The sequence below is a fragment of the Sapajus apella genome, unplaced genomic scaffold, assembly GCF_009761245.1.
Source record: "Sapajus apella isolate SASKATOON/1434 unplaced genomic scaffold, GSC_monkey_1.0 scaffold9, whole genome shotgun sequence".
Taxonomy (NCBI): Eukaryota; Metazoa; Chordata; class Mammalia; order Primates; family Cebidae; genus Sapajus; species Sapajus apella.
The window spans coordinates 40,127,681-40,141,431 of NW_022436949.1; the positions used below are offsets into that span (position 1 = coordinate 40,127,681).

The 13,751-nt window shown below is 37.5% G+C and overlaps 1 protein-coding gene across 1 annotated transcript in view; it reads left to right on the forward strand.

Annotated features, from left to right (window-relative positions):
• GPC6 (glypican 6) overlaps positions 1-13,751 on the forward strand; it is a 1,186,177-nt gene that overhangs the window by 1,082,706 nt on the left and 89,720 nt on the right. The window contains exon 6 of the mRNA XM_032277284.1: positions 10,409-10,552. Within this exon, the coding sequence (XP_032133175.1) occupies positions 10,409-10,552 (144 nt within the window). The remainder of the gene's footprint in view (positions 1-10,408; positions 10,553-13,751) is intronic.

The following is a 13,751-nucleotide window of genomic DNA, read 5'->3' on the forward strand; positions in this document are numbered from 1 at the left end:
CAATGAAATGAAGGCAGAAGTAAAGACATTCTTTGAAACCAATGAGAATGAAGATAAAACATACCAGAATCTCTGGAACACATTTAAAGCTGTGTCTACAGAGAAATTCATAGCAACAAATGCCCACATGAGGAACAAGGGAAGGTCTAAAATCAACACCCTATCATCAAAATTGAAAGACAGGAGCAAAATCTAGCAGAAGACAGAAATAACTAAGGTCAGAGAAGAAGTGAAGGAGATAGAGACACAAAACACCCTTCAAAAAATCAACAAATCCAGGAGCTGTTTTTTTGAAAAGATCAACAATATAGATAGGCCACTAGCCAGACTAATAAAAAAGAAGAGAGAGAAGAATCAAATAAAAAACAATAAAGGAGACATCACCACTGACTCCACAGAAATACAAACTACCATCAGAGATTACTACAAGCAACTGTATGCACACAAACCAGTAAATCTGGAAGAAATGGATAAATTCTTGGGCACTTGCGCTCTCCCAAGACTAAACCAGGAAGAAGTTGAATCCCTGATAGACCAATAAAAAGGGCTGAAATTGAGGCAGCAATTAATAGCCTACCAAGTAAAAAAAGCCCAGGTCCAGACAGGTTTACAGCCGAAGTCTACCAGATGTACAAAGAGGAGATGGTACCATTCCTTCTGAAACTATTCCAAACAATACAAAAAGAGGGAATCCTCCTCAACTCATTTTATACGACCAACATCATCCTAATACCAAAACCGGGTAGAGATGCAGCTAAAAAAGAAAACTTCAGGCCAATATCCATGATGAACAATGATGCAAAAATCTTCAATAAAATACCGGCAAACAGAATGCAACAGCAAATCAAAAAGCTTATTCATCATGATCAAGTAGGCTTAATCCTGGGGATGCAGGACTGGTTCAACATACACAAGTCTATAAATGTAATCCATCACATAAACAGAACCAAAGACGAAAACCACATGATTATCTCAATAGATGCAGAGAAGCTCTCTGACAAAATTCAACAGCTCTTTATGCTAAAAACTCTCAATAAACTAGGTATCGATGGTACATATCACAAAATAAAAGCTATTTACAACAAACTCACAGCCAATATCATACTGAACGGGCAAAAACTGGAAGCATTCCCTTTGAAATCTGGCACAAGACAAGGATGCCCTCTCTCACCACTCCTATTCAATATAGTATTGGAAGTCCTAGCCACAGAAATCAGGTAAGAAAAAGAAATAAAGAATATTAAGAAAAGAGGAAGCCAAATTGTCTCTATTTGCAGATGACATGATTGTGTATTTAGAAGACCCCATTGTCACAGCCCAAAATCTCCTGAAACTGATAAGCAGCTTCAGCAAAGTCTCAGGATACAAAATCAATGTGCAGTAATCACAAGTATTTCTGTACAGCAATAACAGAGAGCCAAATCAGAAGTGAACTCCCATTCACAATTGCTACAAAGAGAATAAAATATCTAGGAATACAACTAACAAAGGATGTAAAGGGCCTCTTCAAGGAGAACTACAAACCACTGCTCAATGAAATAAGAGAGGACACAAACAGATGGAAAAGCATTCCATGCTCATCGTTGGGAAGAATCAATATCCTGAAAATGGCCATACTGCCCAAAGTAATTTATAGATTCAACGCCATCCCCATCAAGCTACCAATGACCTTCTTCACAGAACTGGGAAAAAAACCACTTCAAACTTCATATGGAACAAAAAGAGAGCCTGCAGAGCCAAAATAATTCCAAGCAAAAAGAACAAAGCTGGAGGCATCATGCTACCTCACTTCAAATTATACTGCAAGGCTAAGTAATCAAAACAGCATGGTACAGGTACCAAAACAGAGACATAGACCAGTGGAACAGAACAGAGGCCTCAGAAGCAACACCACCCATCTACAATCATCTGATCTTTGACAAACCTCAGAAAAACAAGCAATGGGGAAAGGATTCCCTGTTTAATAAATGGTGTTGGGGAAACTGGCTAGCAATGTGCAGAAAGCAGAAACTGGACCCCTTCCTGACACCTTACACTAAAATTAACTCCAGATGGATTAAAGATCTAAACATAAGACCTAATACCATAAAAACGCTAGAAGAAAACCTAGGCAAAACCATTCAGGACATAGGCATAGGCAAGGACTTCATGGCTAAAACACCAAAAGCAATGGCAACAAAAGCCAAAATAGACAAATGGGACCTAATCAAACTCCAGAGCTTCTGTACAGCAAAGGTAACAGTCATTAGTGTGAACCGGCAGCCAACAGAATGGGAAAAAAATTTTGCAATCTACCCATCTGACAAAGGGCTAATATCCAGAATCTACAAAGAACTAAAACAGATTTATAGGAAAAAAAAACAAACAAATCCATTCAAAAGTGGGTTAAGGATATGAACAGACATTTTACAAAAGAAGACAGTTATGAGGCCAACAAACATGAAAAAATGCTCATCACTGGCCATTAGAGAAATGCAAATCAAAACCACATTGAGATACCATCTCACGCCAGTTAGGATAGCGATCATTAAAAAAATATGGAGACAACAGATGCTGGAGAGGATGTGGAGAAATAGGAACACTTTTACACTGTTGGTGGGAGTGTAGATTAGTTCAACCACTGTGGAAGACAGTGTGGTGATTCCTCAAGGACCTAGAAATAGAAATTCCATTTCACCCAGCAATCCCATTACTGGGTATATACCCCAAAAATTATAAATTGTTCTATCATAAAGACACATGCACACGTATGTTCATAATGGCACTGTTGACAATAGCAAAGACCTGGAACCAACCCAAATGTCCATCAATGATAGACTGAATAAAGACAATGTGGCACATATACACCATGAAATACTATGCAGCCACAAAAAACGATGAGTTTGTGTCCTTTGTAGGGACATGGATGAATCTGGAAACCATCATTCTCAGCAAACTGACACAAGAACAGAAAACCAAACACTGCATGTTATCACTCATAGGCAAGTGTTGAACACTTAGAACACGTGGACACAGAGAGGGGAGCATCACACACTGCGGACAGTTGGGGTGGCTAGGGGAGGTACAGCAGGGGATGGGGAGGGCAGGGAGGGATATTGAGGGAAGAAATAACAGATGTGGGTGATGGGGATGAAGGCAGCAAACCACCTTGCCATGTGTGTACCTATGCAACAACCCTGCGTGATCTGCACATGTACCCCAGAACCTGAAGTACAATAAAAAAAAAAAAAAGCTGACATTTAAAATGCTTTTGTAGGGAATATAGTAATTTTATAGCTAAAGAAAAAGTCGTCTTCAAGATGTTTTAAGTTTATATTCAGGAAAACACTTTTTAGGCTATTTAACAAATACTGTTAGAAATCCCCTTAAAGTGTGTGAAATGAGTTTCTAAGGTGCCAGTTATCATACGTAATGGTACAATGTAGCCCTTTTTGCTACTACTTTTACTGAAATGTTTTTTTAAATGTTTAAACTAAATCTGATTTGCTTACTAATGACATGTGAATGCTTCCAGACACACACGTCTCAGTCACCACTTCCACTTTGAGAAAGGTCCTAGCTCTGTGCTTAACCTAGACGATCATTGACAGGGTTAGGACACAACTGCTGCAATGTACAGGTGCCACTGTTTATCATTTTCACCGATTGGTGACACCAAGGAGGGTGGCTCTGTAAAGAGCCCAAGTTGTCTGCCACTTTGCAGTAAGCAATGGCCATTGCCTGAGCTCTGAGCCCAGCTACCTCCAGCACACACAGCTCTGACAGCTCTCCCATGGGCCAATCAGGAAGCCAATCTGACTATTTTGTATGCAACGTCCTCCGCTTCCTAACTGGTTTATCAAGGTCACTGAGTAGCTATTATCAAATGATCAAGAAACAGTATTGTGGATCTAGTTGTTACTTTAAACAAAGTTGTCCATTTGGCTTTGCTTTAATTTAGCGCAGTAAATGTAGGAAAGGAAATATCAACTAATTTGTTTTACGTGGATACATGATTCATCCCTTCAGTCTGAGGAAGAAGTGTTCAACCTTGATTTTGAAGAGATAATCAATTATTTGAGATAACACATATAAACACATAGGACAGTGAAGTGTCTGTCCTATCAGACACTTGGCAAGTGTTCGTTGTCTTTCCTTTCCTCTCTTTTCTTTCTCATTACAAAAATCTACGTGCTAATTGCCTTCAATAAATGTTTGCAAAAGGAGAAGATTATTACTAAAAATTTTATTTCTTCATAATCTTTCATTCCCAGTTGTTTAAAACATATACCATGTCCTGGGAACTCCTACAAATACTGGGATACACTAATGAACGAAATGTATGAAACCCCATTCATCACAGAGCTTAAATTATTCATGTGTAATTCTGCATAATCCTTAGATTTGATTTATTACCCATTATTGTTCTATTTAATTACAGACTATTTAGTTAAATAAGATACTATTATACTTCATGTTTTCAGTATATTTTTCTACGCATCATATCATTCTATCTTCCCAACAGCTTTGAGAATTGGCGAAAACATTGTTACCCCAAGGTCACACAAGCATTAGGAGAAAGACTAATATTAACACTGCAAACATTTAGAGTTGTGTTTGTGACCTTTTGCAATGATCTGAATGTATGTGTCCCTCCAAATTTCATATACTGAAATCCTAACTTCTCAGGTATAGTATTTGGAGGTGGAGGCTGTGGGAGGTAACTAAGACCTTTGGGTGAAGCCCTCATGAGTGGAAATTGTGCCCTTTCAGAAGAGGCCTGCAGGAGCTTGTTAGTCCTTTTGCCCTTCTGCCATGTAAGGACACAGCAAGAAGGTGCCATCTGCAAAGCGGAGGGCCCTCACCAGACATCAAATCTGTTGGCACCTTGACCTTGAGTCCACAGCCTCTATAACTGTGAGAAATAAATTTGCGTTGTTTATAAATTACCTAGTGTAAGGCATTCTGTTATGGTCTCCAGAATACACTGATACACCTATTGGTTACTCCACAGGCATCTCTTGTGAAAATAGTGCTGCACCTGGACAAATATATGGTATCCATGCTAATGAAGATATGGCTTCTATTTCCTTGAGTGTGAATGGAATAGATTTGAATTTTCTAAGTAGTAATCTAATAGTTCATTCATTGATACTGTAATATAAATTAGAATCTAATAGATAAATAAAACATTACTTACCCTCAAAACATCAAATCTAATTAAATCTAGGTAACACTGTTGCCTATATTTAATATAACAGATTAGAGTTCTGTTTGCAAATTTCAGTATTTGCCTATATGAGAATAGCTGCACGTTTCCCCCATTAAAAAGACCTACTGAGTAGAAAGTGAGAAGACAGAATTTTTTAAAAACACAGGAGCTGAGACAGAATTTACCTGCAGTCACTGCTTCTCAAGTTGCCAGTAATGACTTTTTAAAATGTATAATCAAGCTGCAGAAGACGATGCAGAAGATAAAGAAGATGAAGAGATATAGGTGTAAAGCTACATGTGCCTCTGAAATAGTGAGCACCTTAGTTTATTTTCAGAGAAATATGTTAAGATGCCCTAACATTTTTAAAGAAAAAATACTTGTATTTAGCAACCTAAGACACAGCACTTAAACCTGTTATCACCACACCTGCTTCTCCTTCCCCTCCCTCCAAAATTATAAAATGTCTCTCCTTTCTTCCCTTCCTATCCTACTGTCAGCTTCTTTAATCTCAGAATGCCAACAGACTTCTGAGACAATATCTTAGTAATCCTTTTAAAAGAAAGGATTCACGAGCCAGATGTCTTTCTAAAATGCACAGGTTTTGCAAGTCAGCTAGGTGGAAGGAGAATTCCTTTGTACATCTGTAGCATCTGTCTACAGTGGGACTTCCAAATACTTTCCCGAATTATCTAATTATCGCTTTCAATATCCCTTGGAGAGAAGCAGGCAGGGGTCGGGAGGTGGTAATACTGATTCTATTTCTGAAAGAGGTAAGGCTAATGATTTGTACCACAAAAGTTGACTTCGCCTGCAGGGATAACCTTTAGAAACTTCTGTTCTATTGTAAAAAGAAGCCCTTTAGTGCCTTAAAATAACATTCTTCTCTAAAATTAAAGGCAGAGGAAGGTGGAACAGCTTCACAAATACCTCTAAGTAAATGCAGTTCTATCTGAAGCATGTCTGTCCTTGGCAGGTTATGACCACCTTCACGGTATATCTCAGGGTGTGTTCTTTAGAGCACCAGTCTTATAAGAAAAAGGAACCATGATCAAATAGTTTGGGGAAACACTACCAATGTCATCCTCCCTTTCAATGAGTCTGAACGCATATTAGCATGATGAAACCCTTGTGAAAGTACCTAATTTAACTTTGATAGGTGGAATCTATTATTTATGTAACAGCCATTTGCCCTCGAAAATAATACCTTGTGGAAAACATTTAAAAAACATCATTAGCAGGGTGTGGTTGGCATGCACCTGTGGTCCCAGCTACTCAGGAGGCTGAGGCAGGAGGATGGCTGAGCCCAGGAGGTTGAGGCTGCAGTGTGTGGTGTTTGTGTCGTTGCCCTCCAGTCTGGGCAACAGCGTGTGACCTTGTCTGTAACAAAACATTGAAAGATTTTTAAAAGGGAAAAAAAGAAAGAAACATCAGCCCAGACATTTTTTCTTTATACTTTCTTATCTAGAAAGCAAAGCTTCTGGAAAATACAGATTAGGGTATGATATAATTAACTAATTATCAGAAACATGCTTTTCTAGACACATGGCTCTGTTTTTCTGCCTTACATATAGTATATTATCATCATAGTGTGTCTGTGTAGTACATAATATTGTTATTCCCATTTGAGAGAGCAGGAAACTGAGGCTCAGAGAGGACCTGTAAATGTTGGCATGACTATAGGCTGTCCTCAGCCCCATCCATCTGCCCACCTATATATACTTGCCCTCGGTAAATGCAATCAGCTTTAAATACCATCTTTAAGCTGATGATCCAAATCTACATCTGTAGCCATAACCAGTTGATCTACTGACTCTCATTGAACCTACGGCCCTTTCCATCACATTATTTCTCAATTGTTTTTCCCTTTTTCAAAATGTAAAATGTTGGGACACCCAAGCCACCAAGGAAAAGGCTCACTGGTCTTTTATACTAGCCTAGCCGTGGCCCTCATGAGCCACAAATCTGTGCCTAACTAAACTGCTGCTAGAGCAAACTCAGAAAATTGAGATTGTCGAAATTTTCTGCCCAAAACTGTCCTTTGTCACCTACCCCATGACCCCCATATTTTAAAAATATTTTTTTCAAGCTAACAGATTGCTTGCTGTCTTAGTCTGCTCAGGCTGCTACAACAAAATGCCATAAACTGGGTGGCTGATAAATAACAGAAATTTACTTCTCATGTTTCTGGAGGCTGGCAAGTCTAAGATCGAGGCTTCAGCACATTTGATGTCTGGGGAGGACCTGCATGGCATTTTATAGATGATGGCACCTTCCCACTGTGTTCTCACTTAAGACAAGGGTGCTCTCTGGATCCTTTGCTGTTGTGGTTGTTTTAATAAAGGCACTAATCCTATCCATGAAGGTGGAGTCTAACCACCTCCCAAAGGAACTACCTCCTAATTCCATCACATTGGTGATTAGATTTTGACTTATGAATTCTTAAAGGACACAGATATTCAGACTATAGCACATGTATTGAACATCAAATTATTAATTTTCACTTTGTAAGTCGTCTAAGTTAAATGATGGATATATGTTGTTTAAGGTATATTCTCAGTATGAGACTAATACAAAGGATGTTTTAAATCATTCCTAAGCAAAAACAAGGCAACTACTGCAAAGTATTCCTTTGGAAACCATTCTCATTAGGTTTTGTAAAATTCTGAAAAATAGCTCTCGATCCCTAGGCTCGGAACTTCCACACTAAAGGCTTTCTCTCATGGCACTTCTGTTTTTCTAAGAGTATGTATGGTAGGATCTCCTTTTAGGGGCTTTCAGGATGTGAGGCTGTTGAGACAGATTGTCATATAGGCCTCCACCTGATTAGGTGGCCAGGTGTTGTTATACAAAGTAATTAGAAGTCAGTGTTTTCTTCAGTTTGGTCACAGACACAATGATTTCTGCATGGAAGCTATCTTCAGCATCCAAACCTGACCTAAATAACAGAAAGCTACTAGGGTATATTAACTAACCTCTGTTCTGTAATAATTAAAACGCTCCAAAAAAAAAAAATCCAAGCAAATGTTAAGTTTTTCCATTCCAATGAAATATCTCCCTAGAACACTAATATTCTTTCAGGGCATTCATGTTTCTTTGATTTAACTTAACCCAGTGAGCCAGATTTTTCCCAAAAGGTGAATCAGAAAGGCCCGTTAACTCTTTCAGTACCTGGCTTAATGAAATCTCAGCAAGGCCATTAGTATTGTTTCGCCTTAGGCTTTACATTTTTTAAAAGTCAGCTGTCACTTTCAGAGCAATCCAGAATAGCACACTCAACAGTTCCCTGGAGCTCTGGAAATGTTAATGCCCTCCATCAGCAGCGACCTTGCCAGGGGGAAGTGATTTAGGCACTAGGGAAAAAAGGGCCACTATCTTTATCACACCGGTTTACACCATCAGCTTCAGAAATTGTGTGAGAGAAGAATAATCAATAGTGTGTTAAGACCAATCTCGAGCAATGCCAAGACAAAGTACCACCGCTCTGCAAAATGCTGAGTTGAAGGAGAACTTTTGAATACAACGTAAGAAAAATTAGCTGTAGTGGTAAAACAAAATGAATTGTGTCTCAAGACAGAATTTGTCATTGCGAATGGCACTCAAGAGCTGTCTGTGTACTTCAGTGGAATCACATAATAGGCATGATGAAAAATGCTTATTTTAGAGTTAACACAGAATGAAATAACAAAACTGGAACAAATGCATTGCAAATATACTACATGCAAGTTAAGGATCGGCTCACGTAAATAACCCCAAAAAGTGGACTGAAGGAAAAGCATCTAGGAGAAAAATCATCTGCTATGGAGAAATGAAAGAAATAGAATAAAGCTAAACTTTATCAAGATTTCCTGAAAATGTTACTGCATTTTCTATAATTTCAGTAAAAGTATTATCTCTCAATAACCAGCACAGAGTATAAAGCTTCTAAAAACAGCAAAGGAAGTGTCTCCACACCATCCTGAGTGAAATTACTGTGGAAAAAGACCTGGCAGCTCAATCCCTAAGATCATTACAATAAAATGTTTGATTTCCCATAGCAATCTTAATTGTGACATGAACAGCTGTCAACAACAAAATTAGAGGAAGCTATCATTATATGGATTTCATCCACATTTGCTTGTCCTATTTCCACACCACTGCTCAAGAGAGTGTTTTTAAAGAATTCTTCCAGTAGAGATTTTCATTACTCAAAGGGGAGTCACTGAAATTATTTGGCCTTTTATGCTATACAATGAAATACATTTGCCATGATAACAGGAACCCCAAACGGATGTTTATGGAATGCCAAATTCAAGTATGTAAAAGTGAGATACAATTCATTTAATCCTGAAATTATCATGTAGAGTAACTATTCCAATCTCTATTTTTAATTCAGTTGATTCCCATTATTGTAGTTATGCTCTGTAGAGTCACTGCAAACATTGACTTAGCAAATACTGAACCATTGCAGCAATGAGAAATACAGGTTTACGTTCCTGCAAGCCACTGGCCACAGCAGTTTCATCAACCAATCAATACGTAACCTTGTTTTATGTGTGCTTCTGTGAAAAGACACGTTATTTAATCTATATTGTTGATTCATTAACATTGAATTCATAGCACTATAATTCTGGCTTGAATGAAGTTTATCTAACATACATATTTTTGCCATACGACACATTAAACATCTTGTGGTTAGGAACGCTTGACAGTACTTCAGCCCAATGCTTGGCGACAATGTTAAACATTGAAACCAACAAGAAAAAGCACAAAAATGTGAAAAACATTGTACTACATAGATCACAAAGAGAACACTTTTTTTACAATCTGAGAGCTAAAATAAGAGAGTGTGTCTTCTCCAGCCTCAGCTGGGAACATGATTTAAATTTTTTGGCAATGTGTCTTTATGTCCATGAGAGTGCTGTGAATATTAATTCTGGGGTTAAAAATAAATTTCAGTGAGTAAGCAAATTTGCAAATATGGATCTACCAATAATAAGGATTGACAGTGTATGCTGAAACTGTGAGTCAGGGCATATAGTTGGTCACTCTGTATCTGTCTGGGTAATTCTTTCTGCTCTATTGGTGGTTATAGTTGTTTACTTTTCAAAATTAGAGTTTACTGGAGGTAAAAGCTTCATGAGAAATGTGGACACCATTGCGTTGCACACTTCTGCCTCATGAATTTAGGAGAGGACTCATTTTATAACTTTCTTTACTTTTCAATGTTTCTTCCAGGTCTTTCAGGGATGTGGTCAGCCTAAACCTGCTCCAGCTCTCAGATCTGCCCGCTCAGCTCCTGAAAATTTTAATACACGTTTCAGGCCCTACAATCCTGAGGAAAGACCAACAACTGCTGCAGGCACAAGCTTGGACCGGCTGGTGAGTATTCTCAGATTGATAACCAGGGCGGGTGCTTTGTGTTACCAAAGTCATTCTTTGAAACTCCTAAGAGATTCTGAAAAAGTGGGTTATAAAAGTCATCTCGTTCTTACATCTGCTTCTATTCTTAATTCAAATATTGAAAAGTAATGGACCTTTCTTTTGTGCCATAAATTGGATTATTTAAGAAATCTATTAATCCATTAAGAAACTATTAATGCATGTGTGCAGTGACCAAATTTTCGACTTCATATTTCTCATGAAATATTAATTTGAAAACTAAGTGGCCAGTTCTTCCAGAGATATAATTGCAATAGCGCATTTCCTACTCATCTGTTTTAGTTATTTTCTGAAAATGGTTATTTATTCAATTATGATATAATGCAACTTCATTATGACTTTTTATTTGCAAAGTTTTCTGTTTGAAAGACCTTGCCAGGAAACCCCAAGTCAATGTTACTATCATTTTTTTCTTTTGTATGTGTCTTTAAAAATTTGGAATCCTTAGAAGCAGTCTCTTTGAGCTCTTTAGACGTGTGTCAGGGGACTCAATGACATCCATCATCAAAGCAATTTATAATACTCAGATAATACAACCATAAACATAGTAAATACAATTTTTAAATGTGTTTTAAAGACCAAATTTTGCTATAAAAAATAAAAGCTCATAATTTCAAAGAAATACTGCCTGAATATTTTTAATTCAATTTCTTCCATTTATAGTACTATAAACACTTTATACACCTGCAATTGTTAGTGCTGTTAATGTTGCTTTGCCAATTATCTTGATGTAAAATTAACAGATAAAATTCTTAATGTCATAAAGCACTTGAACCACATCTGACCGTGCCATATAAACTCAAGTCTCAAAGACTGCCAGTTATGAAAATACTTTTATTAGTCACTGTTATAAATTACTTTATGATTTTAGTTAATATTCTTCTACAGTGTAGAACTCATAAGATTAAATTGGTTGAATTTGGCTTTGAAGTAAGTACATCTCAGCATTTCTCTCTATAAAAATCAAATGTGCTTACAACCTAAAGGCCTGTCCATGAAGTATCAAAATAAAGGGGTAACTGGAGTTATTAACTGCTAAATTATGTTATAAATGTATTACCATTTATTAGCAAATAAAACCTACTCTCTAGTGTAGATATTTGTAGTTGCTGCAACCTTTTACTTTATCTTGCTTATATCTATTCTTTTTTTTTTCTTGAGACAGGGTTTTACTCTGTTGCCCAGGCTGGGGTGCAGTGGCATGATCATGGCTCACTGCAACCTTGATCTGCTGGGCTCAAGTGATCCTCCCGCCTCAGCCTCCTGAGTAGCTGAGACTACAGGCATGCACCACCATGCCCGGCTTTTTATTTTTTTGTAGAGATGTGGTTTTGCCACGTTGCCCAGGCTGGTCTCAAACTCCCGAGCTCAAGCAATTCACCTGCCTTGGCACCCCAAAATGCTGGGATTACAGGTGTGAGCCACCGCACCCACCAACTTATATCTGTTCTCTATTGCAGTTTCGGGAAAAGTTTAAAAATAGTCACCATTTTTCTTTTAAACAACCAGTTAGATTCCACCAAATAACTAGTAAGCTGTTTCAAAGAAATGCTGGTTTTCATTAGATTCCATTGTTTAAGTTTTACTTTACAAATTGCATTGTATATCAAGATCTTTCTAACCAGAAGCACACATGGTGAGTATGGGTTTGATTCTTTTTTCCCCATTTTCACTGGCTCTTAACTTAGTTATTGGAACAATCCAGTCTTTTCCTAATTTTTGTAAAATTTAATTTAAGAATAGGGGTACAATGTGAGATGAGTAAGTTCTAAAGATCTGAGCTACAACATTGTGCCTGCAGCTAACAATACTGTATTGTTCACTTAAAAAAAATCTGTTAAGAGGGTGGATGTCATGTTAAGTGTCCTTACCACAATAAAATAAAACAAGATTTTAAAAACCTGGGGTACATTACACACTTAGTTAAAATTGCATTGAATTTGAACATTCTACTGATATGTATGGCAACAAATTAATTTTTTTCCCTTTGAAACAGAGAAGCAGTTTTCTGTCTTCCCCAGGAGAAACACCCTTAAACAGGGGAAGCAGAGCAAGAAAAATATGTTTCTAAAGACAATATTTTTTCAACTTAGGATAAACTAAATAAAGCATCAACACTTTGAGAATTTTATCTGATGTTTGAAATCCGATGGACATAAAAATTGAGATTTGAACCTTTTATAAAGGAGCTTCATTGGTAAACTTCAAAATGCTCTAGATATGAAGGTCTCAAGAGTATACACAAGTAGCAAACAGGATGAAAACCTTTTGCACCCCTCAAAAATATATTTTATCAATCTTTTTCTGAAAATGATTGATAATGGTCAATCGTATGATCACAAGTAAAAGCCAAGGACCAGACTCCATGCATAGGTATTTAAATCAATAAGCCAATTTTATTCTGAAACATTCTCAGACAGCATGTAGCATTTACTTCCTTTAAAGGTGTGGCTTCAGGCTCTGTAAGTGAAAATTGCAGTTTTGTTGATTTTTTATTATATTAAATTCTGATCCCTTCTCAAATGGTAAGAATTAGTGACATGTAATGCACAGCCAGCCATAAGCCCACTTTGCTCAGCTCCTGAGAGCAAGGCACTGTTTCCACATCAAACAGACCTATACCAAGGTTATTCTTGAGAGACGTGAGTTAGGCCCAAAGCGAATAACAGAGTCTCAGCAGCCATTGGCTCCCCTGAGACTTTCTTCCTTTGGGGATTCCAATATAGCTCAGAACAGTGGAAAGTTGGGGCGGTTATCCTTGGCCAGACTGTGGTACAACAGTCAAACATGCTCATCTTCAGGAAGCATGCACTGCCAAACTAACCAGATGGGTCTGTCATCCATTACAGCCTATTTAGACTGTTTATAAACAACGCTCATATTACCTACTCCTGTTTTAATTTTCCCCGGAAAAGACGTTTCCTGAATATTTATAAGAAGCATGTGTCTAAGAAAAGGAGGATAATTGGAAAAGATTTCCCTTCATTTCTTGAAGTGTTTCAGCAGAAAAATGCTTCAAAGAATGATATCAAAACATTCCTCCAATCACCCCCCCTTTTGCCAAAATGAAAATAACTATACAGCATAAGGCACTTGGAGAGTTATTTCTTAGTGCCATTTAGATTAGTACCCGTGGCAG